The sequence below is a fragment of the Sus scrofa genome, chromosome 6 (genome assembly GCF_054392235.1).
Source record: "Sus scrofa isolate SSC_HxYL_T2T_F1_AM1 chromosome 6, Sscrofa_HxYL_maternal_Yorkshire_Landrace_v2.0, whole genome shotgun sequence".
Classification (NCBI taxonomy): domain Eukaryota; kingdom Metazoa; phylum Chordata; class Mammalia; order Artiodactyla; family Suidae; genus Sus; species Sus scrofa.
Window position 1 is genome coordinate 76,569,124 of NC_139388.1, and position 26,523 is coordinate 76,595,646.

The 26,523-nt window shown below is 52.2% G+C and overlaps 1 protein-coding gene across 49 annotated transcripts in view; it reads left to right on the forward strand.

The window, feature by feature from the left end:
• Positions 1 to 2,854: 2,854 nt before the first annotated feature.
• The window catches only part of MFN2 (mitofusin 2), a 30,043-nt gene continuing 6,374 nt past the window's right edge, over positions 2,855 to 26,523 (forward strand). Inside the window, exons 1-19 of one of the 49 annotated variants that reach the window (XM_084962827.1) lie at positions 2,855 to 3,487; positions 4,115 to 4,251; positions 4,930 to 5,014; positions 6,320 to 6,456; positions 7,503 to 7,566; positions 8,897 to 9,075; positions 13,719 to 13,854; positions 18,054 to 18,216; positions 18,840 to 18,964; positions 19,680 to 19,788; positions 19,914 to 20,021; positions 21,082 to 21,235; positions 21,569 to 21,636; positions 21,776 to 21,897; positions 23,553 to 23,679; positions 24,085 to 24,189; positions 24,420 to 24,522; positions 24,961 to 25,181; positions 26,009 to 26,164. In XM_084962827.1, the coding sequence (XP_084818953.1) occupies positions 8,901 to 9,075; positions 13,719 to 13,854; positions 18,054 to 18,216; positions 18,840 to 18,964; positions 19,680 to 19,788; positions 19,914 to 20,021; positions 21,082 to 21,235; positions 21,569 to 21,636; positions 21,776 to 21,897; positions 23,553 to 23,679; positions 24,085 to 24,189; positions 24,420 to 24,522; positions 24,961 to 25,181; positions 26,009 to 26,164 (1,872 nt within the window). In that variant the 5' untranslated portion in view covers positions 2,855 to 3,487; positions 4,115 to 4,251; positions 4,930 to 5,014; ... (1 more) ...; positions 7,503 to 7,566; positions 8,897 to 8,900. Of the gene's footprint in view, positions 3,488 to 4,114; positions 4,453 to 4,764; positions 5,023 to 6,319; positions 6,457 to 7,502; positions 7,567 to 8,896; positions 9,076 to 13,718; positions 13,855 to 18,053; positions 18,217 to 18,839; positions 18,965 to 19,679; positions 19,789 to 19,913; positions 20,022 to 21,081; positions 21,236 to 21,568; positions 21,637 to 21,775; positions 21,898 to 23,552; positions 23,680 to 24,084; positions 24,190 to 24,419; positions 24,523 to 24,960; positions 25,182 to 26,008; positions 26,165 to 26,523 lie in introns of all 49 variants that reach the window. The other 48 variants (XM_021095353.2, XM_084962826.1, XM_084962830.1 and 45 more) reach the window with 48 other exon arrangements.

Here is a 26,523-nt window from a genome sequence, read left to right on the forward strand (position 1 = left end):
CAACGCCAGATCCTTAACCCACTGAGCAAGGCCAGGGATCGAACCGGAAACTTCATGGTTCCTAGTCGGATTCATTAACCACTGCACCACGATGGGAACTCCAAGGGTGGTGAGTTTTTAAGGGCTGGGTAATTTCATAAGCTAATGAGTAGGAAGATTATTTCAACTACTGGGGGTGAGGGGGCTGGGATTTCCAGGAATAGGGCCACGGGCCACTCTTTGCCCTTTTGTGAACTGTCCTGGCACTTGTGGCTATGTCATTTAGCATGCTAACGTGTTACAGTGAGTGCATAATAAGGCTCAAGGTCCGCTGGATGATCTTCTACCATTCTTGGACCTGGTTGATTCTAATTAGTTTCTGTTGTATCCTCAATGGCTCTGTCGTTCTGTATGGGCTGTTTCAGGAAGGATGAGGAGCATCCATGATTTCTGGTTGTGCCTCCCTCCCAGCACCTCCACATGTTCACCAACCTGGGATTTCTCTGAACCTTATGTCAGGGATTTTTATAAAGACTTCATTATAGGAGTTTGTATCATGGCTCAGTGGTTAATGAACCCGACTAGGATCCATGAGGATGCGGATTCGATCCCTGACCTTGCTCAGTGGGTTGAGGATCCGGTGTTGCCATGAGCTGTGGTGTAGGTCGAAGATGCGGCTCAGATCTGGTCAGTGGCTGTCATGTAAGCCAGCAGCTACAACTCTGATTAGACCCCTAGCTTGGGAACCTCCATATGCCTCGGGTGAAGTCCTAAAAAGACACACACACACACACACACACACACAGGCATGGTACATTAAATCATTGGCCATTAGTGATCAAGTCAATCTCCAGCCCCTCTCTCAGGAGTTTGGGGGGCGGTGGTGAGGCTGAAATTTCCAAACTTCTAATCACATGATTGGTTCCCCTGGCAACCAACTCCATCCAAAGGGGCTTTCCAAAAGTCACCTCATTAACATAAACTCAGGTGTAGTTGAAAGGAACTTTTTATGAAAAACTCATTTCACATTTTTTGTTTGTTTTTGGCCACATCTGAGGCGTGTGGATGTTCCCAGGGCAGGGATTGAACAGGCATCACAGCAGTAACCTGAGATGCTGCAGTAACAACACCAGATCCTTAACCTGCTGTGCCACAGGGAACTCCTCATTTCAATTCTGAATGGCTCTGAAGCTATTTTGGAAACTGAGGGCAAACTAAACATTATAGCAAAAGATGCCCTTATGGCTCTTATGTGGGTAAACCAGGGCTTTAGGAGCTCTGCATCATGAACAGGGGAAGGAGACCAAATATATAATTTGTTCTTCCCTTTTTAGGGCTGCACCTGCAGCTTATGGAAGTTCCCAGGCTAAGGGTTGAATTAGAGCTACAGCTGCCTGCCTATGCCACAGCCACAGCAATACCTGATCTGAGCTGTATCTTTGACCTCTGACACAGCTCGTGACAATGCCAGATCCTTAACCCACTGAGTGGGGCCAGGGATCAAACCCGCTCCCTCATGGATGGATACTAGTCAAGTTCTTAAGCCACTGAGCCACAATGGAAACTCCTATAATGCTTATTATAAACCACAATATCGGAGTTCCTGTTGTGGATCAGCAAAAACAAACCCGACTAGTATCCATGTGGACATGGGTTCAATCTTTGGCCCTGCTCAGTGGGTTAAGGAATCGGTGTTGCTGTGAGCTGTGGTGTAGGTCGCAGATGCGGCTCGGATCCAGTGTTGCTATGGCTGTGGTGTAGGCCGGCAGCTGTTGCTCCGATTCGACCCCTAGCCTGGGAACTTCCATATGCCACAGGTGCAGCCCTAAAAAGCAAAAATAAAATAAATACAATACAATAAAAATAAATAAAATAAAATAAAATAAAATATTTTTTAAAAACCCACGATATCACAGCAAGCCACTTGTGTGGCTTTAGATTTTTTAGTAGCCACATTCTCAACAGTAAAAAGAAACTGGAGAACTTAATTTTAGCAGCATATTTTATTTAACCCAATTTATCCAAAATATTATTATTATACATGTAATCAATACACAAATATCAGTGAGATAGTTTACATTCTTTTTCCTACCAAGCCTTCCGGCCTTCCAGCACATCTCAGTTTGCACTGGCCACATTTCAGGATTTCATAGCAACACGTGGCTGGGTGGCTACCAGTCTGGACAGCGCAGGCTTAGAGCCTCCCCCGCTGTCCCTGAGGCCATCAAGAGACTGTTTACTGCTGTATCCCAGTGCCCGGCACATAATAAGGCCCCCAGTGATCTGCCATATGTGAGCTGGAATCATCTCCCCTCTGAGCCAACTGGTACTATTGTGAAGGTTCACGTGAAGTATGTTAGGTTCTCCTGCTCAGGGATGGTTGCTGTTCTTACTTCCTCAAAGTCAACTGAAGGGCGGCAGGCCAAGGCTTACTCTCTGTCTTTCTCTTGGGAGCTCTTTTCTAAAATTACCAAGCGCAAGCTGGATTCCAGAGCTGGCAGAAGCCTTAGGGTAAAACTCTAGAGCAACAAACGAAAGAGCGGGAACATCTAATGCAGGCCCTTGGTTTCTGTTCCCCTTGACAGCTCGAGGCCCCGCCCACCCCAGCCCCTGATCGGCGCCCAGCGGAACTACAGCCCCCATGATGCAGCGCGTGTCCCCGCGTGTACGTCATCGGTTTGGGACGCCAAGGCGGTGAATAAACGAGTTGAGATGCTTCTCCAGGCGCTGAGCCAGAGGACCCCCTGACCCATAGGAACTAGTAGGGTCGAACACGCTGAGCTCAGAGTCCCCGGACTCACCGAGGTCAGAACGGCGAACCTGAGGCGGCTGGTGACTCGCGCGCCCTTCTCCTCCCGCCTGTCCCCGGGGTGGCGCTTGTTGGTGACGTCGGGGGTATGATGGCTGACGGGAGGCCGGGAAGGTGAAGGTGAGAGGGCGAGCACACTGGGCGGTGGGCCGGGGCCAGCCCAGCCCGGCGAGTCTTGAGTAGCCTGGCGTGCGCCAGTGGGACACCAGGTTCCCGGGGGCTCCGAATCCGGGCTGGCAGGCGCCCCCACGCTCCAGCCTCGCTGCCGGGCTCTCCGCGGCCCAGAGAGGAGGGGGCGGGACGCTGGACTGGGGGGGGGGGGATCCCCTGAGGCTACTTGTCACCCTTTGCTTGCTCACTCTTCACCGCCGCATTCCACCCCAACCCTTTCCCCATTTCTCATCCAGTTCTCTGTATTTGCCGGCACGTATTCAGCGCATGATAGGTGCCCACGTTCATCACTGTAGGTGCCCTGCTCCGACTTCCCCAAATTTGGGCACTTATTGCTCTCGCACAGTCGTCTCTTTACTTGTTTGGCTTCTAAATGAACGGTAAGCTCCGTTTGAAGGCAGGGACTGTTTTTTTATCCATCCCTAACTTTAATGCCTGGCACAAACACACACAGACGCAAGGCAGACAGAAGATGCCGAATAATTAGCTGCTTGGATCATGAGGCCAAAACTGCCATTCCCCTCTATTGTAAGTCTGTGTTGCCCTGTTCGTTTAATTCCTTTATTTTCTCTCTTTCCCTCCTCCCATTAGGGGCTCTGTCACCCTTTCCCTCTCCAAGGGTGGGGTAAGACAGATGCACCTAATAGAAAGCAAGGGAGCTTTGCAGTCACCAGGAGGGAGTATCTCAGTTGCAGCTTGGCCACTTAACTAGCATAACTCTGCACCACAGAATTGAGAATTAAGACATTTTACAGCATCTGGCAGGTGGAGGCTTTCAATAAGTTGCACTTCTGTGTCTCAACTCCACCCTCCCATCTCTAGTCCTCCATTCCACAGTCCTCAGCCCAGTCCCTGTCCTTGTTCTGCCCACTCCTCACGCCTCTGGCTGTGCCTTTGCCAGGGTCCCTGCTTCTCCCCAGCACATGGCTGAACACGTGTTTGTGCACACCTAGGCTTGGCCCCACACCTGCGTGTTGTGTCTTTCCTCAGGGAACTTCCTCACATACCACGCCAGTGCCTCAATGAGTAAGCTTCCCTCGGGGATGAGTTTGCTTGGCTTTTCAACTTGGTTAGACTTGTTTGGCACCAGTTTTTAGTTTTTGTTTTTTTTCTTTTTTGCTGCCTGTTGACCTGTACCTTTTCTTTTCCAACAAGTCAGAATTGGAGTCAACGCAATCAGCAGCCAACCTCAACGTGAGATAGGACAGAGGAGAACTCAAATTCTTTTCGTCTTTTTGACTCTAACCGCGTCCATGATGCCTACCCTGTGAAGTTCTCTCACCATCCAAAAAGTAAGTGGTGGCTGTGACATCTGGCATGCTGCTCTGGGTGGAGTGGAAAGGGGGTGCTCTGATTCAGCGGCAAGTCTCAGATGGGGTCATCTTTGCACAGATCTGGAGTTTTCTAACCTGTGTTGGAAAAAAGCCACATCTCCTTTCAGCTTCCATGGAGGATTTCACTAGTTGCTGAGAGAGCCCATTTAAAAGTTGGCAGTTTAGGAGTTCCCGTCGTGGCGCAGTGGTTAACGAATCCGACTAGGAACCATGAGGTTGCAGGTTTGGTCCCTGCCCTTGCTCAGTGGGTTAACGATCTGGCGTTGCCATGAGCTGTGGTGTAGGTCGCAGACGCGGCTCGGATCCCGCGTTGCTGTGGCTCTGGCGTAGGCCGGTGGCTACAGCTCCGATTCAACCCCTAGCCTGGGAACCTCCATATGCCTCGGGAGCGGCCCAAGAAATAGCAACAACAGCAACAACAACAACAACAGACAAAAAGACAAAAAAGACAAAAAAAAAAAAAGTTGGCAGTTTAGAAAGTGGCTGGGATCTCTGGCTCCCTTGTTTGGTCTCTGCTGCTGGATCCTCCTTCTCTTGCTGCCCAGTGGAAGTTGGCTCTTTGGTGCCTTATCACAGCTCTTCTAAGAGTCTGCCCTGCCCCTTTACCCTGTATACTCTCTTGTTTTAATTTCTCAGCTTCTCCTCTGTTCCAGTTGTGCCAGCAGACGATCTGTGGATCCATTTTATTTTCCCTGCTAGGAGTTGCTGTGCATGAAACTGGGTAAGGAGGTGGGTGTGGATTCAGGGACTGTGCTTGGGATCCAAACACACCTTGCAGTGAATTTTGCTACTGCTGTCCCTATGCCCAAGGCACCTAATCCTCCTTAACTAACGGCCTAGGTTGAGGCAAAGCTTTTGATTACCATGGAGTGCTAATAGTTTAGACTTGCATTTGATTCTGGTCTTAGTTAATATCTGTTAATACTGTGCTCCCAGAACTTTTTTGGTGGGAGTGGGAGACTACAGGGATGAGTGAGGCTTTTCCGAAAGTATGATCCTCAGGGGTTTTAAAACTATTACGCAAAAGAAGGGTTTCTTCAGATAAATTGATGAAATCCTGCATCAGGGGCTTTACAACAAGCTTTCCTTCCCAAAGTCTTTGCTGTGCTCCTGTGGCTCCAGTGCAGGGGGTAGCATTTAGTGTTTTACAAATCAGTTCTACTAGGGAGCCCTTTTTACAGGGAACATGGGGTGCACGGGAGTTCTGTGGACCGCACTTTGGGAAATGCTGCTGTAAACTCTGAAGCCATGACCTCAAGAGCACTTTGAGGCAGTCACAGCAGCCTGAAGCATGCCGCTTAGTATAGAGCTGATATCGGAGCTGGACTCTGGCCCAGCTGTGTCTGGGGGCTGACCCCACGTGCCTCTTGGGAACCCTTTAGTGAAGGAGGAGCTATCAGGGTTTTGCAGAGGATGAACAGGAACAAGCTGCTTCCCCTGACTCTGGAAGGGTTGGAAGCTGGCAGGCGAAGCCTCAAGATAGCAGGGGCCCCCTCTTGGCTGGTGTGTGTGCGTGTATTTTTCAACTCTGGTCTGTTTGTGCATGTGTATGCCCAGCTTGCCCTTTGGAAGGATTACATTCTGGAACCTGAAAGGTTTGTCCAACTCTCTTGACTTACTGAGCTCCAAATACTAAGAAACAGATGCTTAGCCAAAGGCTGCTTTTTAAGAAAAAAGTAACTATGTATTTCAGGTTTGGAAGGGTAGGAAAGCAATCCCCTTAAGAGGCATTCACTAAGTCACCCATGTCTCTCAGTTGTGGAAGAGGAAAATAGAAACGGAAATAGGTCCCTGTTCTGTGTCAGAGACTGACTTTCTAGAAACTCACAGATTAGATGGGGAGAAAGTGTGATAAACCACCTAAAGTCTGTAAGGTTGCATGGCCTCTGTGGGGATGTCATAGACGGCTTCATGAGGGGGTGACACCAGAGTTGGGTCTAGAAGGACAGGAAGAGTAGGCCAAGTGGGTGAAAGGAAAGGCTTCCAATCTGAAAACAGCACATGTAACACGAACACGGAATTTCAGCTTGGGCCCCAAAAGAGCCAGAGACGTCAGTTTGGAGGGGTTGGCAGTTGGTCCCATGGGAGAGGAACGTCCAGCTGCAGGCTGAGAAATGTGAGAGCAGGTCACCTCCTGGACGGGCTGACCTCTGAGCAGACCAGGTAACCTTGAAGCACTGAGCTTTAACTAGTGTGCATGCTTTGGAATCTTGGATTTTCCAGCACTAATACCTTTGGTATCATAACCTTTGGACTTGCAAACAATGACCAGAACTTGAAAGCACTAGCTTCTAAAAGCCCAGCTGATCCTCTGGGAACTTTCTGCCTTCAGGCAAGTCCCTTCTGGGGCGGGGCACTGCTGAGCCTCACCCCTGAGCAGAGCTGTGTCCTCCATCCACATGCCAGCCATGGGGCAGCCGTGGGCGTGTCTGTGGGGGAGTTGCCTCTGCCCTCCCCTGGAGGCTGGCTGTTCCGGGGGGAGTCTTGTGATCTTGCTGGTGGAGTTTGTTCCTGTTGTTGTTTTATAACAGGTAAATCTGCCTTTGAGCTGTGTCAGGTCATCGTTCATCTTTTCATGGTCTGTGCCATGTCGTAGCTGTACACCTGGCGAATCCAAGGCTCTGAGGTTAAAAAACTTGCTCAAGTTTAAATGCCCAGAAATAGTGCAGTCACGATCTGAACCCAGCTCTGTCTGATTCCAGAATCTGTCGCCTGGTTACCTCATGCCTTCCCAGACCCCTGTTCTCCTTTCAGTGACTTTCCTCTTCTGCTTTCATGTGTTCCCTGTTTCTCTAGGGGTTTCCTGTGGGGTCACGGTAAGCTGGATTGCAGTGTACTCTTCCTTTTCCGCTTTGGAGGAGCCAGTGGTATTTTTCTCCCCAGTTACTCTTCTCAGAGCTCTGCTGTCTTTCATTTTTTATTTTTATTTTTTTTCTTTTTTCTTTTTTGGCTTTTTAGGGCCACACCCTCGTCATATGAAGGTTCCCAGGCTAGGGGTCCAGTCGGAGCTATAGCTGCCGGCCTACACCACAGCCACAGCAACGCTGGATCCGAGCCACATCTACGAACTACATCAGAGCTCACCGCAACACCAGATCCTTAACCCACCGAGCAAGGTCAGGGATTGAACCTGCATCCTCATGGATGCTGGTCGGGTCTGTTAATCACTGAGCCATGATGGGAACTCCTTTGCTGTCTTTCTTATTTAGGGCCTTGACACGTGGCCTCCAAGCTAAGAAAATCTCACAGATGTGGCATATCCTGAGGAGGAAGGTACAAATGGTCATATAGTCACTTCTCTCATCCCTGCAGAAATCATTGACATTGCAAAATAATTTGTAGGTTTAGGCAAAACACGCAGGTTCCCACTTCCATGTGGGTCTCCCTTTCTCTCCACTCTTTGGGATGGCTAGTTCCTCCCAAAGCGTGGGGAGTTTTCCATTATTAGGCGTTTTTTCTGGATGTTCCCGCTGCTTCTCAGGAACTGGCTCAGCAGCCTTTGGCAGGATCTCGAGCGTGTTCACTCCTGGGCAGTGCCCGCTCACTTCGCAGATAGCGCGAGTGCTGGATCAGGTGCGGAGCGGGCGGCGCAGTGACTAGGGCGGCCTGGGAGGGGTGACGAGAAATTGCTGAGGCTTGGAGAGGGTAGGACGGGCACTTGCAGCTGTGCCGTCATCCTTGGCACGCCCTTTTCCCGTGACTTCCCAGGATCAGAGGGCTTCCTCTGAGGATGTGGGTCTGTGCCTGGTAGGGACTCCAGCCACAGCGAGGTGCCACCTTCCCTCTTCCGTCTGCCTCTTTTGACTTTGACCTAAGATCTCTCGGACTTTGGCGTTAAGCCTCGCGACCACTAACATATTATTACCATAAGGGGGAGGAAAAAAAAAGGCTGCAAAGATGAGTGTGAGTGAGTGAGTGAGAGCAAGAGAGCCCCCTTCACAAAAACAGCCTGTGAGGATCAGCACGTGTTAACAGTGCTTATCACAGAGTGGGGGGAGATGGGGTCTTTGTAGTCCTTTAGTTTCCACATTTTCTACGATATACGCATTTTCAATGAAAGAGAACAGTAGGCACTTGGAAGTCAGTTGTAGAAGTAGACTTGTCTCTTTTGAGGATCACCCTTCCTTGGCCATTGCCTCCCCCGCCCCCCCACCTGCAACCAAAAATAAAAAAGCAGAACCGTGTTAGGAATTGGGGCTTTCGGGACTGGGCAGGTGTGTGGCCAGGAAAGGGTGGGGCAGTGCCTGAGCTTGAGCGACACTTGGCTTTCACCATTCAGTGCTTTTTCTCAAGGGTGATGTCTCTCTCTCTAAGGTGGGGAAGGCAGGCCTGACCCTGTTCGCCAGGCAGGGCCCAGCCCACACTCGGCCTGAACTCGGGGCCCTGGCTCCAGGCGTCTGGGGGCCCACACTGTGTGACAGAGAGACTGGTCTTCCTACCCTTGAGAGGCTCGTTCACATTGTGCTGTCCCTAGTCTCGGCCTGGAGGGCCTGTGTTCTGGATGGACCCTCGAGCCGGTCCCGGTCCCCCTGCCACACCCCCCACAGAAGGTCCTGAGCTGGGCCTCCCTGGGTTCATGCACGTCGTCTTCCCTCTCTTGCAGCGCGATGTCCCTGCTCTTCTCTCGATGTAACTCCATCGTCACAGTCAAGAAGGATAAGAGACACATGGCTGAAGTGAACGCTTCCCCGCTCAAGCACTTTGTCACTGCCAAGAAGAAGATCAATGGCATTTTTGAGCAGCTGGGGGCCTACATCCAGGAGAGCGCCACCTTCCTCGAAGGTGAGACAGGCCGGCTGCTCAGCCAGGCCCGCTGCTATCGGTTTCAGTATTTAGGTGGCCGGGTTTGGGGGTGGGGAGGTATAGCCCTGCTCAAGGGGAGCTCATGCTCAGGTGGGTTGTCACCTTCAGCATGGCTCTGCTCTTGCAATCATGTGGACTTGGGCTCCAGGGAGATTGGGCCAGGAAAACAAGGGGCCCATCATTGAAGAATTCACCGTATTCTGTTCTGTTTAGTCACAAGGGGTAGGTGAATGGTACCCTCATTGAAGAGGCAGGGGGATTGAGGTTTTGCATTGTTCGATCCCTTATAAGTGACACAGCAGGCTTTACCCAGGCGTCTCTGACGCCAGAGTCCAGGTGCTTTCCTTGGTCTGGTCTGGCTGCCGTTGGTACCGGGCACTGTCTGAGGGTTGGTGGTTCCTAACCAGGGCGTGCTCTCTCTGCTATTTTGAGACAGCAGGACTGTGAATAAGAAACACACGTCACCAGCACCTTTTCCTCTAGTTACTAATTTGAGTAACCTTTAATCCCTGCTCACCCCTTACTCGGTGCCAACTCCAGCCACTGGCTTCTCAGGCTCCCTTTCCAGAAGGCAGGGAGGGAGCCCTTGGCTCCAGGTCCTGGCATTGTCAGTGAAGACTTGGTAGCTGAGTCTTACCTGCCCTTGGTGTCATCATTTGTGAAAGAGGGGCTCAGGTGAGACCAGATTCCAGTCCGCAGGAGCCTCAGAGTTGAGTGGGCATATGCCCAGGGACGCACTGCTCTCCACTTTGCTTCCACGAGAGCAGCTTGGCTTCTGGGTGCTTTATGTGTCAAACTGCTACTTCTACTCCCTTTAAAGAAAGGGAATCGGTCCACTGCTGTGGTCTGAGAGTTCATTCCTCAATAGTCACATGCTGGACTCCTGAGGCCCAGCATGGTAGTAGGAGGAGGGGCCTGTGGGAGGGGATTAGGCCATGACGGTGGAGCCCTCACCAATGAGGTCAGTGCCTTTATTTTTGTTTTATTTTATTTTTTGCTTTTTAGGGCTGCACCTGCGGAATATGGAAGTTCCCAGGCTAGGGGTCCAATTGGAGCTGTAGCCACCGGCCTATGCCAAAGCCACAGCAACACCAGATCCGAGCCACGTCTGCAGCCTACACAGTTCACGGCAACGCCAGATCCTTACCTCATGGAGCGAGGCCACCTCATGGTTCCTAGTTCGATTCGTTTCCTCTGAGCCACGACAGTAACTCCAGGTTAGTGCCTTTATAAAAAAGACCCCACAGAGCTCCCTTGCTTCCTTCTGCCACCTGAGGATAGGACTAGAAGCCTGTGACCTGGACAAGGGCCCTCCACCGACCAGGCTGGCATCCTGATCTGAGACTTCCAGGCACCCAAACCATGGACACTTTTGTTGTGTCTAAGCCACAGCCATGGAATTTGGTTATCGCAGCCTGAGCAGACTAAGAATGGACTGTTCGTGCCCTGCCCTCAGCGTGGTGCTTGATGTCAGAGACAGTTGTTCCCAAAGTGTTTGTTAACTTTAAAAATTTGCATTTCCACGTTGTAAGATTGGTGGTTGAAATGCTTCCAGTTCATTACCCCTTTTTGTAGCAGTAGGGCTGGTGTGCCTGGCCTTGTGCGTGCGGGGATGGGGCTGGCCAGGCCACTGTCCCCTGGAGCCCAGGCTGGCCCTCCGTGATGCTCTGACTCCCTTGCAGCTGGTTCTGTGGATGAACACATGCTTCATGGTGACGGTCTTTATGTGACAGCCATCAGGAGTGGGTGTTTTGAGTTCTCTTTTTGTGAAAACATAAGGCCTCGCCTGTTAGCGGACTGGCAGGGAGAGAACTGGAGCCATCCTGAGTGTTTTGGGATCGTCTTGGCACGGGGAGGGGATGGCTTCAGCCTTAGGACTGTTCTCTAAAGGGCAGGTGATGAGACTTGTCTGCCTGCTGGTTGTGTCTTTTAAATGTAGCCGCAGGTGTTAGAGGCAGCTTCCTCCTAAGTGCATTCCAAAGGCCACAACCACGTGGCCACCCAAGGGGAGAGGGATGTTGAGGGGTGTTGCTGATCCCACTGCGCCACAGGGGTGTCTGAGAAGGGGATGGCCAGTGGACGTGGGGAAACCTTGTTTGTTTGCTCATTTCCTTTCGTGGCACCAGCTGCGGGGGAAGCTCACTTGTCGTGCTTGGATCCTGTGAGAGGGCTCTCAGGGCTGGGGCCTGTCAGCCTGGTGGTTCACAAGTGTCTTAGTCTGTTTGGGCAGCTGTAACAGAAGTACCATCGACTGGGTGGCTTGTAAACAACAAAAATTCGCTTCTCACAGCTTAAGAGGCTGGGAAGCCCAAGATCAGGGCACCAGCAGATTTGGTGTCTGGTGAGGGCCAACTTCCTAGACTGCTGTCTTTTCTCTGTAAGATCACAGGTAACCACATGGCACAGGGGCTAGCTGACTTTTTTGAGTCTCTCTCTCTCTCTTTTATTTATTTTGGCTACTCCATGGCAGAGGGAGTTTCTGGACAGGGATCAGAATTGAGCTGCATTAGCTGTGGCAATACCAGATCCTTTAACCCACTGGCTGGGCTGAGGATCGAACCTGTGTCCTGGCACTCCAGAGATGCTGCTGATCCTATTGCGCCACAGTGGGAACTCTTCTCTTAAAGGTCTCTTAAAGGTCACTAATCCCAGACATTAGGGCTCCACCACTGTATACAGTTGACCCTTGAAGAGCATGAGTTTGAAGTGCACGGAGCCGCTCATACAGGGATTGTTTTCATCAGTAAATGCAACAGGTAGAACACAATCCGTGGTGGTTGAATCCTCGGATGTGGAACCATGGAAATGGAGGGACCGTGCAGTGGAGGGCTGACTAAATGACACACTAACCCCCTTGTTCAAGGGTCCGTTGGACATCACACTGTCACCTGGGAGCACATAAACATTTAGTCATTGCAGCAGCAGGAGTGTGCTGGGCAAACACCAGCCGCTGCACCTTCTGCGCAGGTACTAGATGGGAGAGGCAGAATCTTGCTTGGTAGCTCCCGTCTGTCATTACATGTTATCTATCTGCCTGTCAAGGACCCTGGGGAAAAAGCAGTGCAGTGATCCTGGCATTTGTTTGCTTAGCAAACGTGCAACTGCTGGGTGCTGGGATCAGATAGCTTGGCACTCAGGTAGTAAGTGATACAGATGGGTGAGCCAGGTGGTTATCCTGTGGTGAGATAAGGGCTAAGATGGGAGAAGGACAGCGTGCCGTGGGAGCCTGGCCAAGGGGACCTGACTCAGACTGAGAGGGTCAGGACAGGCTAAGTGGGAGTGAGCTGGAGAACCCCAAGGCCGGGCTTTAGCTCTTCTGAGTTGTGGAGGGGGTTGTGGTGCTGAGCAAAAGCCTAGAGCACAGTGAGTGTGGGATATGGTGAGGCGGAACGTGAGGCTAGGAGTCCCTGAGACCTGGCCTGAGCAGTGAGGGGGCCCAGGTCAGGCAGGGCCTCATGAAGGCACACGGGGACCCGGTCCCAGTTCTGGCTCTGCCATGTGTGAACTCTGATCAGTACAGGATGTGGATTAAGTGAGACCGTGTTTGAAAAGTAATCAGAGCAGTGCATGGCATATAGTGAGAACTTGCTAAGCATTTAAGTAAACCTAAGCAAGAGTTCCCATTTTGGCAGAGTGGAATCAAATCTGATGAGTATCCATGAGGACGTGGGTTTGATTCCTGGCCTTGCTCAGGGGGTTCAGGATCTGGCGTTGCTGTGGCTGTGGTGTAGGCCGGCATCTACAGCTCTGATTCGACCGCTAGCCTGGGAACCTCCATATGTGGCGGGTGCGGCCCTAAAAAGACAAAAATGAAAAGGAAGCTACCTATGTAAGATGGCAGTTGACATCGTGGTCTTCATTGTGTACCAGCCCCTATCCTTAGCACTTTTTGTGTTTTATTTTTATTTACTTTTTGCTTTTTAGGGCCGCACTTGTGGCCCATGGAGATTCCCAGGCTAGGGGTGGAATTGGAGCTACAGCTGCTGGCCTACACCACAGCCACAGCAATGCAAGATCCAAGCCGAGTCTGTGACCTACACCACAGTTCATGGCAACGCTGGATGCTTAACCCACTGAGCGAGGCCAGGGATTGAACCTGCATCCTCATGGTTACTAGTTGGATTCGTTTCTGCTGCACCATGATGAAAACTCCACTTTTTGTGTTAATTCATTTAATCCTTTCACCAGTGACAAGAAGTGGGTACTATTGGCTTTACTTTTTTGGCCTTGCCCTGGGCATGTGGAAGTTCTGGGCCAGAAATTAAGCTTGCACCTCAGCAGTGACCTAAGCCACAGCAGTGACAGTGCCAGATCCTTAACCGCTAGGCCACCTGGGCACTCTAGTCCTATTGTTATCTGCATTTTAAGGGTGAGGAAACTGAGACCCAGAAAGGTTCCTTTGCGTGAGGCCCCTAGGCTGGGAAGAGGTAGGAACCAGCTCTTCTTTGCGCCGGAACCCAGACTGTCCCGCTCCCAAGCCGAGCTACTGCTACGGCCCACAGCAGGGAGTCTGGACCTTCAGCCCAGGATGGCAGGGAGCCTGGTGGTGGACCCTGTCCCTTCCAGACTTGTGACGTGGAACTCTGACCCTGCGGTGAGTTATTCTCCATCTCCACCTCCAGACACCTATAGGAATGAGGAGCTGGATCCTGTGACGACAGAAGAGCAAGTTCTGGACGTCAAAGGTTACCTGTCCAAAGTGAGGGGCATCAGCGAGGTGCTCGCCCGGCGGCACATGAAAGTGGCTTTTTTTGGCCGGTGAGTCCTGAAGTCCTCATACCTGTTTCCAACTGGGAGGGAGTGGGGAGGGAGGCGCTCTGTGCCAGATGGTGGGTCTGCGAGCCGCAGGGCAGGGAAGCAGCTGACAGACTTCAGAGGCAGCACGCTCCTTATTTTCGTTTGGTTGTTTTTAATTGTGGTAAAACACACATACCCTAAAACTTAGCATGGTAACCTTTTTTTTTTTTTTGTCTTTCTGCCATTTCTAGGGCCGATCCTGTGGCATATGGAGGTTCCCAGTCTAATCAGAGCTGTAGCCGCTGGCCTACACCAGAGCCACAGCATCTCGGGATCCAAGCCTCGTCTGCAACCTACACCATAGCTCATGGCAACGCTGGATCCTTAACCCACTGAGCAAGGCCAGGGATCGAACCCGCAACCTCATGGTTCCTAGTCGGATTGGTTAACCACTGAGCCACGACGGGAACTCCGCATGGTAACCATTTTTCAATGTACAGTTTTGTTAAATACATTCACACTCTTATGCAACCATCACTACCATCCACCTCCAGAACTTCCCCTTGCGAAACTGGAGCTCTGTACCCATCAAATAACCACTCCTGGTCCCTTCTCTACCCCCTGGAAACCAGCATTCTACTTTCTGTCTTTATCAATATGACTACTCTAGGAGCCTCATGTAAGTGAAAGCATACAGTATTTGTCTTTTTGTGGCTGAATTATTTCACTTACCACAGTGTCCTGTAGAATCATCCATGCTGTAGCATTTGTCAGAATCCCCTTCCTTTTTAAGGCTGAATAATATTCCATTGTATGTATATACCATATCTTGCTTATCTACTCATCCATGGTGGACACTTGTCGCTTCCACTTGTTGGCTGTTGAGAATAACGCTGCTGTGAATGTGGGTGTACAAAGATCCGAGACCCTATTTTTTTTGGCTGTGCCCATGGCATGGGGAAGTTCCTGGGCCAGGGATCAAACCCAAACCACAGCAGTGACAAAGCCAGATCTTTTAACTACTCGACCATCAGGGATTGAACCCGCATCTTCACAGAGACAGTGTCAGGTTCTTACCTGCTGAGCCACAGTAGGAACTCCTGTTTTCTCTTTGACAGTAGCCATCCTAATGGGTGTGAAGTAGTATGTCTTTTAGGTTTTCTTTTTTTTTTTTTTTTTTTTTTTTTGGTCTTGTCTTTTCAGGGCCCCATTCGAGGCATATGGAGGTTCCCAGGCTAGGGATCTAATCAGAGCTATGGCCGCCGGCCTACACCACAGCTCACATCAACGCGGGATCCGAGCCGCATCTGCGACTTACACCACAGCTCATGGCAATGCCGGATCCTTAACGCACTGAGCGAGGCCAGGGATCGAACTCGCAACCTCATGGTTCCCAGTCGTATTCGTTAACCACTGCGCCACGACAGAAACTCCTCTCTTTTAGTTTTGATTTGTGTTTCCCTAGTGATTAGTGATGTTGAGCATCTTTTCACATGCTTGTTAGCCATTTCTTTGTCTTGAGAGAAATGTCCATTCAAGTCCTTTGCCTGTTTTTTAAATTGGGTTGTTTGGGTTTTTTGGTCGTTGTTTTGGGGTGTTTTTGTGTTGTTTTTTTTTTTGGTGTGCTGTGCCCATCGAGTACGGAAGTTCCTGGACATAAACTGGTGTGCTCAAAAGGGGCTCCTTGGAGTTCCCGTGGTGGTGCAGTGGTTGACGAATCCGACTAGGAACCATGAGGTTGCGGGTTCGGTCCCTGTCCTTGCTCAGTGGGTTAACGATCCGGCGTTGCCGTGAGCTGTGGTGTAGGTCGCAGACGCGGCTCGGATCCAGCGTTGCTGTGGCTCTGGCGTAGGCTGGTGGCTACAGCTCCGATTTGACCCCTAGCCTGGGAACCTCCATATGCTGCGGGAGCGGCCCAAAGAAATAGCAAAAAAAAAAAAAAAAAAAAAAAAAAAAGAAGGGGGCTCCTTAAGTTCCCATGTGGCTCAGCAGGTTAAGGGTCCGGCGTTATCACTGCTGTGGCTCGGGTCCCTGCTGAGGTACAGGTTCAGTCCCTGGCCTTGGAACTTCGTCCTGCCACAAGCGTGGCCAAAAGAAGGAAGGGGGAGGCTCCTTATGAATGACAAAGGACACTCTCATCACTCCAGAAATTCCCAGGATTTTAAGAGCTCTGTGCCAGGAACTGGGGACAAAACCCAGATGTATTTCTTATTCTAGCACAGCACCTTTAATGAAAATTAAACATCCAATACAGGAAAAAAAAGTCCTCAGGTTGGATGCTGTGTACCCAGCCATAGCCTGGGGACAGGCACTGTGCCTTGAGGCCTGCCCCTAATGACCGCCACTCAGGGGTGGCCCTCAACCCTCCCTCTGAGTGGTCATTTTTTATCCTCCCCTGAGAGCTGTGCCCCGCCCCCCCACTTTGGTGAGCTGGAGCAGATGAGTCTGCAGAGTAGGGTTGTTTTTTCCAGAAGCAGAACGTGGAGGAGGGTGTGAGTGGGGCAGGTACTACGGTATCTGCCCACAGCAGGCAGCTCTCAGCTGGCACCCAGGGGCGGGGCTTCATGTTCCGGAGGAGCGCCGTGGGAGAAGAGCAGCAAAACAGGCCTTTCTCAGAAAACCGGGCCCATTGGGGTCGTTTACCTGAGGTCACCTAGACCGAGGCAGACCCCTGGGGGTGAATCAGTGGCTTCACGCTGCGAGGAGTGGGTTATCCTTCAGAGTCATGTGGTCTCCATAGTGAGTGAGAGCCTCATGGTCGGTGGCGGGCCCACCCGGGGACAGGTGGTGTCTGAGCTGGCACCGCACTGCGTGAGCCCCGTGTAGGTTTGCCGTGATGAACCAAGAGCCCAGGCCACAGGTGTTTGTCCATCCTTTTTCTTTCTTTCTTTTTTTTTTTTCCATTTTTAAAAATTGAGGCCAAATACACATAACATACAATTTTCTGTCTTCACAAATTCGAAGTGTGCCATTCAGTGGCGTTCAGTACATCATACACTGCTTTTCCCCTCTGACCTGCAGGGAGGGTTCTTCTGTTTTTCTAGTACTTTCAAATGTACCATTTAATATATTTATTATTTCTACCATCTATTGCCTGTTAGATTCATGCCAAGAGATGTACATCTAAAGCCTGGGCCTGTGTCTGACACATAATGGTATTCAGTAATTATTCTGTGAATCAATTCATTCATTTAGGGCTTTCAAACAATAAAAGTTCTACTTGCTTCTTTTAAAAACCATTGTTTAGGAGTTCCTGTCGTGGCACAGTGGAAACAAATCCGACTAGGAACCATGAGGTTGCGGGTTTGATCCCTGGCCTCGCTCAGTGGGTCAAGGATCCGGCGTTGCCGTGAGCTGTGGTGTAGGTCGCAGACACGGTTCCAATCCCGAGGTGCTATGGCTCTGGCGTAGGCCAGCAGCAACAGCTCCAATTAGTCCCCTAGCCTAGGAACCTCCATATGCCACAAGTGTGGCCCTGAAAAGACAAAAAAAAAAGGAAATAAAATAAAAATAAAAAACCAAAAACCATCGTTTAGTGATAAGACCTCAGTAAAACGTCTTCAGTACTTGTATGTGACCCACTGGCTAATGGATTGGAAATTAGTGTGAAAAGATAGCTATTTGTCTGTGGACTTGTGTCTTTCCTTTAAAGGGACATGGACGACACATTCTTTTTATTTATTTTTAGGGCTGCACCTGCGGCATATGGAGGTTCCCAGGCTAGGGGTCAAATTGGAGCTGCAGCTGCCGGCCTACACCACAGCCACAGCAACTCGGGATCTGAGCCACATCTGCGACCTACACCACAGCTCGAAGCAACGCCGGATCCTTAACCCACTGAGTGAGGCCAGGGATTGAACCCACAACCTCATGGATACTAGTTGGGTTCCTTAACCACTGAGCCATGATGGGAACTCCATGCATACATATTCTTTATAACAAACTGAGAATTCCATAGCAACTGCAAAAATTGGTGAGAATGATTTCATAAAAGCACGTAGTAAAGGGAAGTTGTGACCATCGCTTTATACTTACAAAGCTGTGAGTGTTGCCACTTCTGGCCCATCCATTTTCATTGGTACAGAGTGGCCATTCTGCTTGTCTGGGCACTGGTGTCACGGCAGGGGACAGGGCCTTGAGCCTCCAGGCTGGTAGCTTCTTGGGGACAGCCTGGAACTCAGATAGCGGTGGCCCCACTGACGGCCAGGATTTCCTCATAGGACGAGCAACGGGAAGAGCACCGTGATCAATGCCATGCTCTGGGACAAAGTGCTGCCCTCTGGGATCGGCCACACCACCAACTGCTTCCTGCGGGTGGAGGGCACAGACGGCCACGAGGCCTTCCTCCTCACGGAGGGCTCAGAGGAGAAGAGGAGCGTCAAGGTGAGGGCACTGCCCTGGGGACCCCCAGCCCGCCTTCCAGCCCTGGGCTCAGACCAACCTAGCGCGTCCACGGCGACAGAACAGAGGGCCCCTCTAAGGAGAGGTCGTGCCCTGCGGGGTGTTGGGGGAAGCCGTGTCCTAGCCTGGCTGTTTGCTGGAGCGCCCCGAGTTGGGGTTCACGGTCCTTGCGAATTGCTAGGCCGGCCATCTGACGCTTCTCTTTGCCGCAAAGAACGTATGTGCCTTGTTCTTTGGGGTCTTGCCTGCATTTGCTCTGTGATTTGTGACACGTCCGCTCAGGGCCTGCATGCTTTCATTTTTCTGTGAGCCAGGTGCATTCTTGGTTGGGGCCAGATGTTCATGTGGGTTCATAAATAATTACTTAGTGCAGAGCCACCTCAGCTTCAGAACAACACCCAAGGAAAAAACCTAAAAGAGGAGTGAAGAAGAGTCGGTTCTCATCGGCAACTCTCAGCTCTTGGCTTTTATGTGTGAAATGAAAGAAAAAGGGGTGTCAGGTCGGGCAGCGGGCTCGGGCCACTGTGCCGTGGCCAGGCGTCCCCAATCTCCAGCCTGGAGGCTCTTCCTCAGCCCTGATCTTTCTTTCCCACCTCCCCTGTCAGACTGTGAACCAGCTGGCCCACGCCCTTCACCAGGATGAGCAGCTGCACGCCGGCAGCCTGGTGAGTGTGATGTGGCCCAACTCCAAGTGCCCGCTTCTCAAGGATGACCTGGTGCTGATGGACAGGTAAGAGGAAGGTGCCTCCCCCGGGGTCCAAACCCAGAGGGCACTAGGTTCCCATTTCTGGATGATCCAGGTTACAGCCCTCTAGGCCCTGTTGTTGCTCTGCTTAAGTACATTGCCTTTCTGATGGACTCAACCAAATCCTGCTGCCTCTTGGATGTTCCTCCGGAGTCTGGTTACTGTCAGACTCTTGGCAGGTGTCAGGGCCCTGAAGTTTTCCTAACGATGGTCTGTAAAGAGAGCACAGAGGGATGCTTAAAAGTTGGGAAGGTTCTCAGCCTCAACCCAATGGTAGTGGTGTTTTGGGGGGTAGCGGTGGAGCTTGCAGTGGTAAGGGCCGTGTTGTGTTTGATTTTTCTCAAAGGAACACTTGGCTCCTGCTCTGTGGACAGGCTATAACTATGCCAAGAAATGCAGTGCTTACCGGACTCACATGAATACAAAGCTTCACCTTAATTGTGGATCCCCAAAGTAAAATGCCCATCATTAGGTTTTTATAGACGTCTTAGAGGCATGTGGCAAAAAAAAACACATTTTCAGACAATCTGAAAGGATGTGAGAGAAAAAACAGAAATCCCTCCAGGAAGGGCCAGGCCTGACCTGATTTCTCTCCGTTCTGTAGCCTTCTCTGCCTTTGCCTGGGCCTCAGGCCTGTTCAAAGCAGAAGGACAGGGCCTGTCTTTTGTGTGTCTGATGATGTTTTACCCGTCACCTCTAGCCCTGGCATCGATGTCACTACAGAGCTGGACAGCTGGATTGACAAGTTTTGCCTGGACGCGGATGTGTTTGTGCTGGTGGCCAACTCCGAGTCCACCCTGATGCAGACGGTACCCCTCCCCCGCCTCTTCCACACTCCCCCCCGCCCCCAGGACCCGGCCAAGCGGGCAGGCGGGCGGGCAGGGCCTTGACTGGCACGGCCGCTCCTCCACCGAGGTCTCCCTCCCTCACCCAGGAAAAGCAGTTCTTCCACAAGGTGAGCGAGCGCCTGTCCCGCCCAAACATCTTCATCCTGAACAACCGCTGGGACGCATCCGCCTCGGAGCCCGAGTACATGGAGGAGGTGGGTGCCTCTGCTCGGCAGCGGGGGCGCCGCCCTGCGTGTCTCCCTGAGCCTTTTGGTGTCCTCCCCCGGCCACGTGCCAGCATGAATTCCATCCCCAGAGATGTCCCACTTGTTCCCCGCGGTCACATCTGATGCTTTGGAAATAGCCCTCCCTTTGCCTGGGTCACTTTCCAGACCCCTCTGTGCTTCAGAAGGCTTTGGTCCCCGGGGTGGGGGAGAAGCACCTTTCACATGAGCTGTACCCTTGCTTGGGGCCAGTGCACTCTTTCGTTCATAAAGAATTAATCACAGAACAGGCTTAGCTTTAGAAAGACACCCAGGAGAGGAGCTTCAGGAAGGAGCAAGGAGGAGTTACCGTCATGGCTCAGCGGAAACGAATCCAACTGGGAACCGTGAGGTTGCAGGTTTGATCCCTGGCCTCACTCAGTGGGTTGTCGTGAGCTGTGGTGCAGGTCGAAGACATGGCTCGGGTCTGGCATTGCTGTGGTTGTGGTGTAGGCCGGCAGCAACAGCTCCGATTTGACCCCTAGCCTGGGAACTTCCATATGCCAAGGGAAGCAGCCCTAGAAAAGGCAAAAAAAAAAAAAAAAAAAAAGTTTCAGCAGTAGAGCCCTCAAGCTACAGAGCCAGCAGGGATTTTCAGGAGGCACTCACTCATTTTAAAAACGAGGCCTGGGGAGGACTGGGCTTTTAGTACAGAGTCCAGGAGTGGGTATCCCGAACCCCAGCTTCCTTTCCTTCTGGGGCCCCAAGTGGGACAGTCCACAGGCTCTAACAAGGCAGTCTGGGGCATGTAAGCACTTCTGCTTGTTTCTGCACTGAAATGCTTCAGGTGTCTGCCAAGGACCCCCGTGACATGGGTTTTGGGGAGCCTGGGCTGGAGGACAGATGGTGGGAGACGGAGGCTGCATGTGTTTGTACTTTTTGAATCTGGAGCTGAGTGAATGGATTACCTGGGGTTTTTTTAAGAAAAGAGGGAGTGGAGGACTGTAGGCTCCGTCACGAAGCACCTGCTGCACCCCACCTGTTCACATAACCCCATCCACTTGGGCTCCAGGTGCGGCGGCAGCACATGGAGCGCTGTACCAGCTTCCTGGTGGATGAGCTGGGCGTGGTGGATCGAGGCCAGGCCGGGGACCGCATCTTCTTCGTGTCTGCCAAGGAGGCACTCAACGCCAGGATCCAGAAGGCCCAGGGCATGCCCGAAGGAGGTGACCTAGCAACAGGAGTCTTGCTTTTCCTCTTCCCTGACATGTGAGACCTTCGGTCTCCTGCTAAGTCAGCTGGTAGAAATAGTTCTGAGAAGAGCCCGGGGTGAGGAGCTGTCTACTCCCCAGCTAGGGTTCAGCCAAGTCGCCTCAGCTTTTGGGAGGTTTCACCACTTCTGCTTTTGAGGGGTTTCATCACATCACTTTCATCACTTCATCACTTGGGGCCCCAGCTTCCGTTCCTTCCGGGGCCCCAAGTAAGACAGTCCACAGGCTCTAACGAGGCAGTCTGGGGCATGGAAGCACTTCTGGACTAATGTGGTGCAATTCTCCTAGGGGGCGCTCTTGCAGAAGGCTTTCAAGTGAGGATGTTTGAGTTTCAGAATTTTGAAAGGAGATTTGAGGTGAGCGTGGCCTTTGATCCTGGCATCTCGAGAGTCTGTGCCTCCCCAGCTCTCACCAGCTGTGTCCCGGCAGTGACTGCCAGACCCTGGCCCTCGGCTGGTGGCCTCTGCCTCCCTTGGCACCTCTTGTCTGTTCCAGGAATGCATCTCCCAGTCTGCTGTGAAGACCAAATTTGAGCAGCACACCGTCCGGGCCAAGCAGATCGCAGAGGCAGTTCGCCTCATCATGGACTCTTTGCACATCGCTGCACAGGAGCAGCGGTAAGAACCCCGGACCTGGAGTTCCCATTGTGGCTCAGCAGTAACAAACCCAACTAGTGTCCATGAGGACTTGGGTTCAACCCTGGCCCAGCACAGTGGGTTAAGGATCTGGCGTTGCCACAGATGCACTGTAGGTTGCAACTGTGACTCAGATCTGATCCCTGGCCCAGGAACTCCATATGCCGCAGGCAGCCAAAAAAAAAAAAAAAAGAATTGATATATTTGCTTAATATTTTTAAGTTAAAACAAAAAACCTTGAATACCCTTTGATTCTTCAGCACCGTCCCAGTGTCCCACCACCGTCATGAATTTGGTGGATGGTCCTATCATCCATTTAAAAAAGGATTTTTTGGTGGAGTTCCTACCGTGGCTCAGTGGGATTGGTGGCATCTCCAGAGCACTGGGACGCAGGTTCCTGAGTTGCCGCAGCTGCAGCTTAGATCACGACCTCGGCTAGGATCTGATCCCGGGCCTGGGAACTCCATATGCTGCAGGGGAGTGTTTTTTGGAGTTCTCTGGCAGCAGCGGGTTAAAGATCCAGTTGTCACTGCTGTGGCGCAGGTTTGGTCTTTGGCCTGGGAACTTCCACATGCAACAGGAGTGACCAAAAATATACATTTTTAATATAAATCCCGAAGAATGTGTAACATTGCTGTGCATGTATTTTTTTTTAATTAAAAAATTTTATTAAAGCATAGTTGATTTACAATGTTTTGTCAATTTCTGCTGTACAGCAAACTGTCCCAGTCATACATATCTCTACATTCTTTTTCTCATATTACCTTCCATCATGTTCTATCACAAGAGAGGGGATATGGTTCCCTGTGCTGTACAGCAGGACCTCATTGCTGTTCCACTCTAAATGGAATGTGTGCACGTGCTTTAAATGTATAGATACAGGATCATGCTGCACCTGGCTTCTTTTCCCACTCAGCATCATTTTTGCCTCTTGTCCTTGTTGTTACCTGTAGCTGGAAGTTAGGACTATTAGCTGCTATAGAGTAGTCCTTCATGAATAGATCTCATTTTTCCATAGATTGTTAGATTTTACTGTTTTGCTATCTCAGACCCTACTGCAGTGTATGCCAGTTTGTGTGTATTCTTGCGCACATCTGCAAGAGTCTTTTTCCTTTTTTTTGTGTCCTGCGGCATATGGAAGTTCCCAGGCTAGGGGTTGAATTGGAGCTGCGGCTGCCAGCCTACGCCACAGGCGCAGCAACGTGGGATCTGACCTGTGTCTGCAACCTACACCACAGCTCACGGCAACACCGGACACCAGACCCACTGAGCAGGGCCGGGGATCAAACCCACGTCCTCATGGATCCTAGTTGGATGCGTTTCCACTGTGCCACAGTGGGAACTCCCGGTTTTTTCTGTATTGGCAGAACTTGTTCTAACCCCCTGGAAGCACCCTCCCCCATCTGTGAGCACGTCTTCTGACCTGGCAGACTTACGAGTGGTCGGTGCCATCTCTCCCTCATACCTGGGAAGGGGAAGGGCTTGCCTCCGAGAGGGTGCAAGAGCCTGCCCCGGCCCGGGCCTCACCGTGGCCAGGCGCACAGCCGGGACCCGCACAGGCTTCCCAGCGTCCGCTCTGGCTCCTCTGCCTAATCAGGTGGGGACCTGCGTCTTGTAACCAGCGCTCTTTCTTTCAGGGTTTACTGCCTCGAAACTCGGGAAGAGCGGCAGGAGCGGCTGCGGTTTATCGACAAGCAGCTGGAGCTCTTGGCGCAGGACTACAAACTGCGCATCAAGCAGATTACGGAGGAAGTCGAAAGGCAGGTGAGAAACGGGAGAGGAAGCACCCTGGGGGATTAGGACCCAAGGAGAGGCCAGGGCGCTAGAAGAGTGAAAACGTGAGCATCCTCCTCTTCAGGGGCTTCTCAGCCTACCAGGAGGAGGTTGCGGCCCCTGTTCAGGAATGTGGCACCTCCCTGGGTTTGTTGTGGCATCGTGTGGCCCCGGGCATGACCCCTCCTCTGGACCCCTTCCCCTGCGTCTTAGCCGAGTGTCTGGTCAGCCAGCCTCTCCCACCCCCTCTAGCTCAAAAGCTTTAATTCCGTAGACCAGCTGCGTACATGGCAGCTTTGAGGGCAGGGATGTCCAGTCCGATCGATCGAATCCTGGTGCTGCAAGGTTGAGTCACGCTCTGCCCTGATGCTCACCAGCACACTCCTGCTGCACTAGGTGTCCACCGCCATGGCCGAGGAGATCCGGCGCCTGTCTGTGCTGGTGGACGAGTACCAGATGGACTTCCACCCTTCTCCCGTGGTCCTCAAGGTGTATAAGAATGTGAGTCAGGAAGCGGCCGGTGCTCTGGGCAGGGCCTCCCCTTGACTCCTTCCGGCTTCTGGGTGGAATCCCCAAGCAGCCAGGGATTCAGCTGCTCTGGTCTGAGTCAGGGCCCCTCAGCCTGGGACGCGAGCCCCAGGCTCTCCTCGGCCACCTGGGGCTCCTGGGCTCCCCAGAGGTTCCCCTGGCAGAGGGTGCAGCTTCCCTTCACTGCCCTCTCCTGGCCGCAGGAACTGCATCGCCATATAGAGGAAGGCCTGGGCCGGAACATGTCGGACCGCTGCTCCACGGCCATCACCAGCTCCCTGCAGACCATGCAACAGGAGATGATCGGTCAGTGTCATGGCGGGGCCGGCCCTGGGCTGCCCAAAGATGGGTTTCAGGCCAGTCTGCAGAGACAGTGACTTTTCCTTACCTGTCACTTTTAATGATGAGGCACCCTGATACTTTCGGGTTCTGGGGGTGTGTTGTGAGTTCATTCCACACACACTTGGGATGGGGGGCCCATCTTGGGTACCACATGGGACTGTCCTAGGCTGAGTTTGGCCTGCTCCTCAGAGCCACACGTTAGCAGGTATGGGCCTCAGTCTGAGCGCACACCTGCCTCTCCACCCTGGGGCGACCCGGCCTGTCCGCCCACAGGCTACTCATCCAGGCCCAGCTTCTGGACCTCACCGCCAGCAACCTTAGCAGTAGCAGGTGTTCCGAGGCGTGGCCTGGTGTGGCACGGGGCTGAGCAGTTGTGCTCTCTCCCCTTACTCTTCCCAACAGATGGCTTGAAACCCCTCCTTCCCGCATCTGTGCGGGGCCAGGTAGACATGCTGGTTCCTCGGCAGTGCTTCTCCCTCAGCTACGACCTCAACTGTGACAAGCTGTGCGCTGACTTCCAGGAGGACATCGAGTTTCACTTCTCCCTCGGGTGGACCATGCTGGTGAATCGGTTCCTGGGCCCCAAGAACAGCCGCCGGGCCTTGATGGGCTACAACGACCAGGCAAGCAAAGGCCCTCCCTCACTTGGGCCTCAAGGGAGCTCAGGCTGCCCTCTGCCTCCAGACGTATGAACCTTTCCTCATGGCGTTCCCTGAGGTCATGGCATGGCACATGGGCCACCATACAGCACACCCCTGTCAGGCTTGTGCTACAAATCAGCCGAGTTTTACCCTAGGCACTAACGTTTGTGAAATGCAAGCCGCGTTTTTTCTATTACACGTTCAAGTAAGGCTGTAACTGTTGGAGTTCCCGTCGTGGCGCAGTGGTTAACGAATTTGACTAGGAACCATGAGGTTGCAGGTTTGATCCCTCGCCTTGCTCAGTGGGTTAAGGATCCAGCATTGCGGTGAGCTGTGGTGTAGGCCAGCAGCTACAGCTCCGATTAGACCCCTAGTCTGGGAAGCTCCATATGCCAAAGGAGCAGCCCTATAAAAGGCAAAAAGATTTAAAAAAAAAGGCTATAACTGTTAAATAAAGATGCTGGCCTGTCCGCCTACCCCCCATTGACTCCATTTAGATCTTAACCCCCACCCCCCACCACTGTAGCACCGGAGTTGCTCACGTGTTGCTCTTGGGCCACTTCCCATGCGTGGGGAGCTGTGCTGGGGCATCCCAGGGGTATCCCACAGTGCCCACCTTCAGGCTGGCAGGGCTGATAGGAAGCCTAAATGCTCTGCTGCGTGCGAGGCTCATTTTCCCTTGGAGATTGAAAAGCCTCTCCCTGTGTCCCTCTCCCTGTTCCAGACTCCAGGCCTCGAGGGTCACCGAGAGTTTCGTGGAGTGAGAGGCTTGCCATGTTGCTCTTACCGCCTCCTCCTTCTCTCTGCAGGCGCAGCGGCCCATGCCCCTGACCCCGGCCAACCCCAGCATGCCCCCGCTGCCCCAGGGCTCCCTCACCCAAGAGGAGCTCATGGTTTCCATGGTCACCGGCCTGGCCTCCCTGACGTCCAGGACCTCCATGGGCATTCTCGTTGTTGGAGGAGTGGTCAGTAACGTGCCCTGCTGGGGAAGGGTGGGGGGCAGGCGGGTGGTGGTCCCCACATCCGCCCAGCACGTCACCTCATGGCAGCTTTTCCCTGTCATCTCAGGAGCTGTGCAGCCTCCGCCTTTAATATGCCTTTATGGACTTATTCTAGTCTCACTCAGCTAACATGTCATTTCGGTAGCACTGTACCCATTTTACAGAAGAAAACCTGAGGTTAGCTTGCCAAGGACACACAGGATTTGATCTCTGGCCCCATCAGATGCCAGGGTCACATTCTTTCCCCCACTGTAGGGCCAGTACTACATGATGGGTAAGTACTGGCCCTACAGAGAAATTGACAAACCTGAGTTATAGAGAGG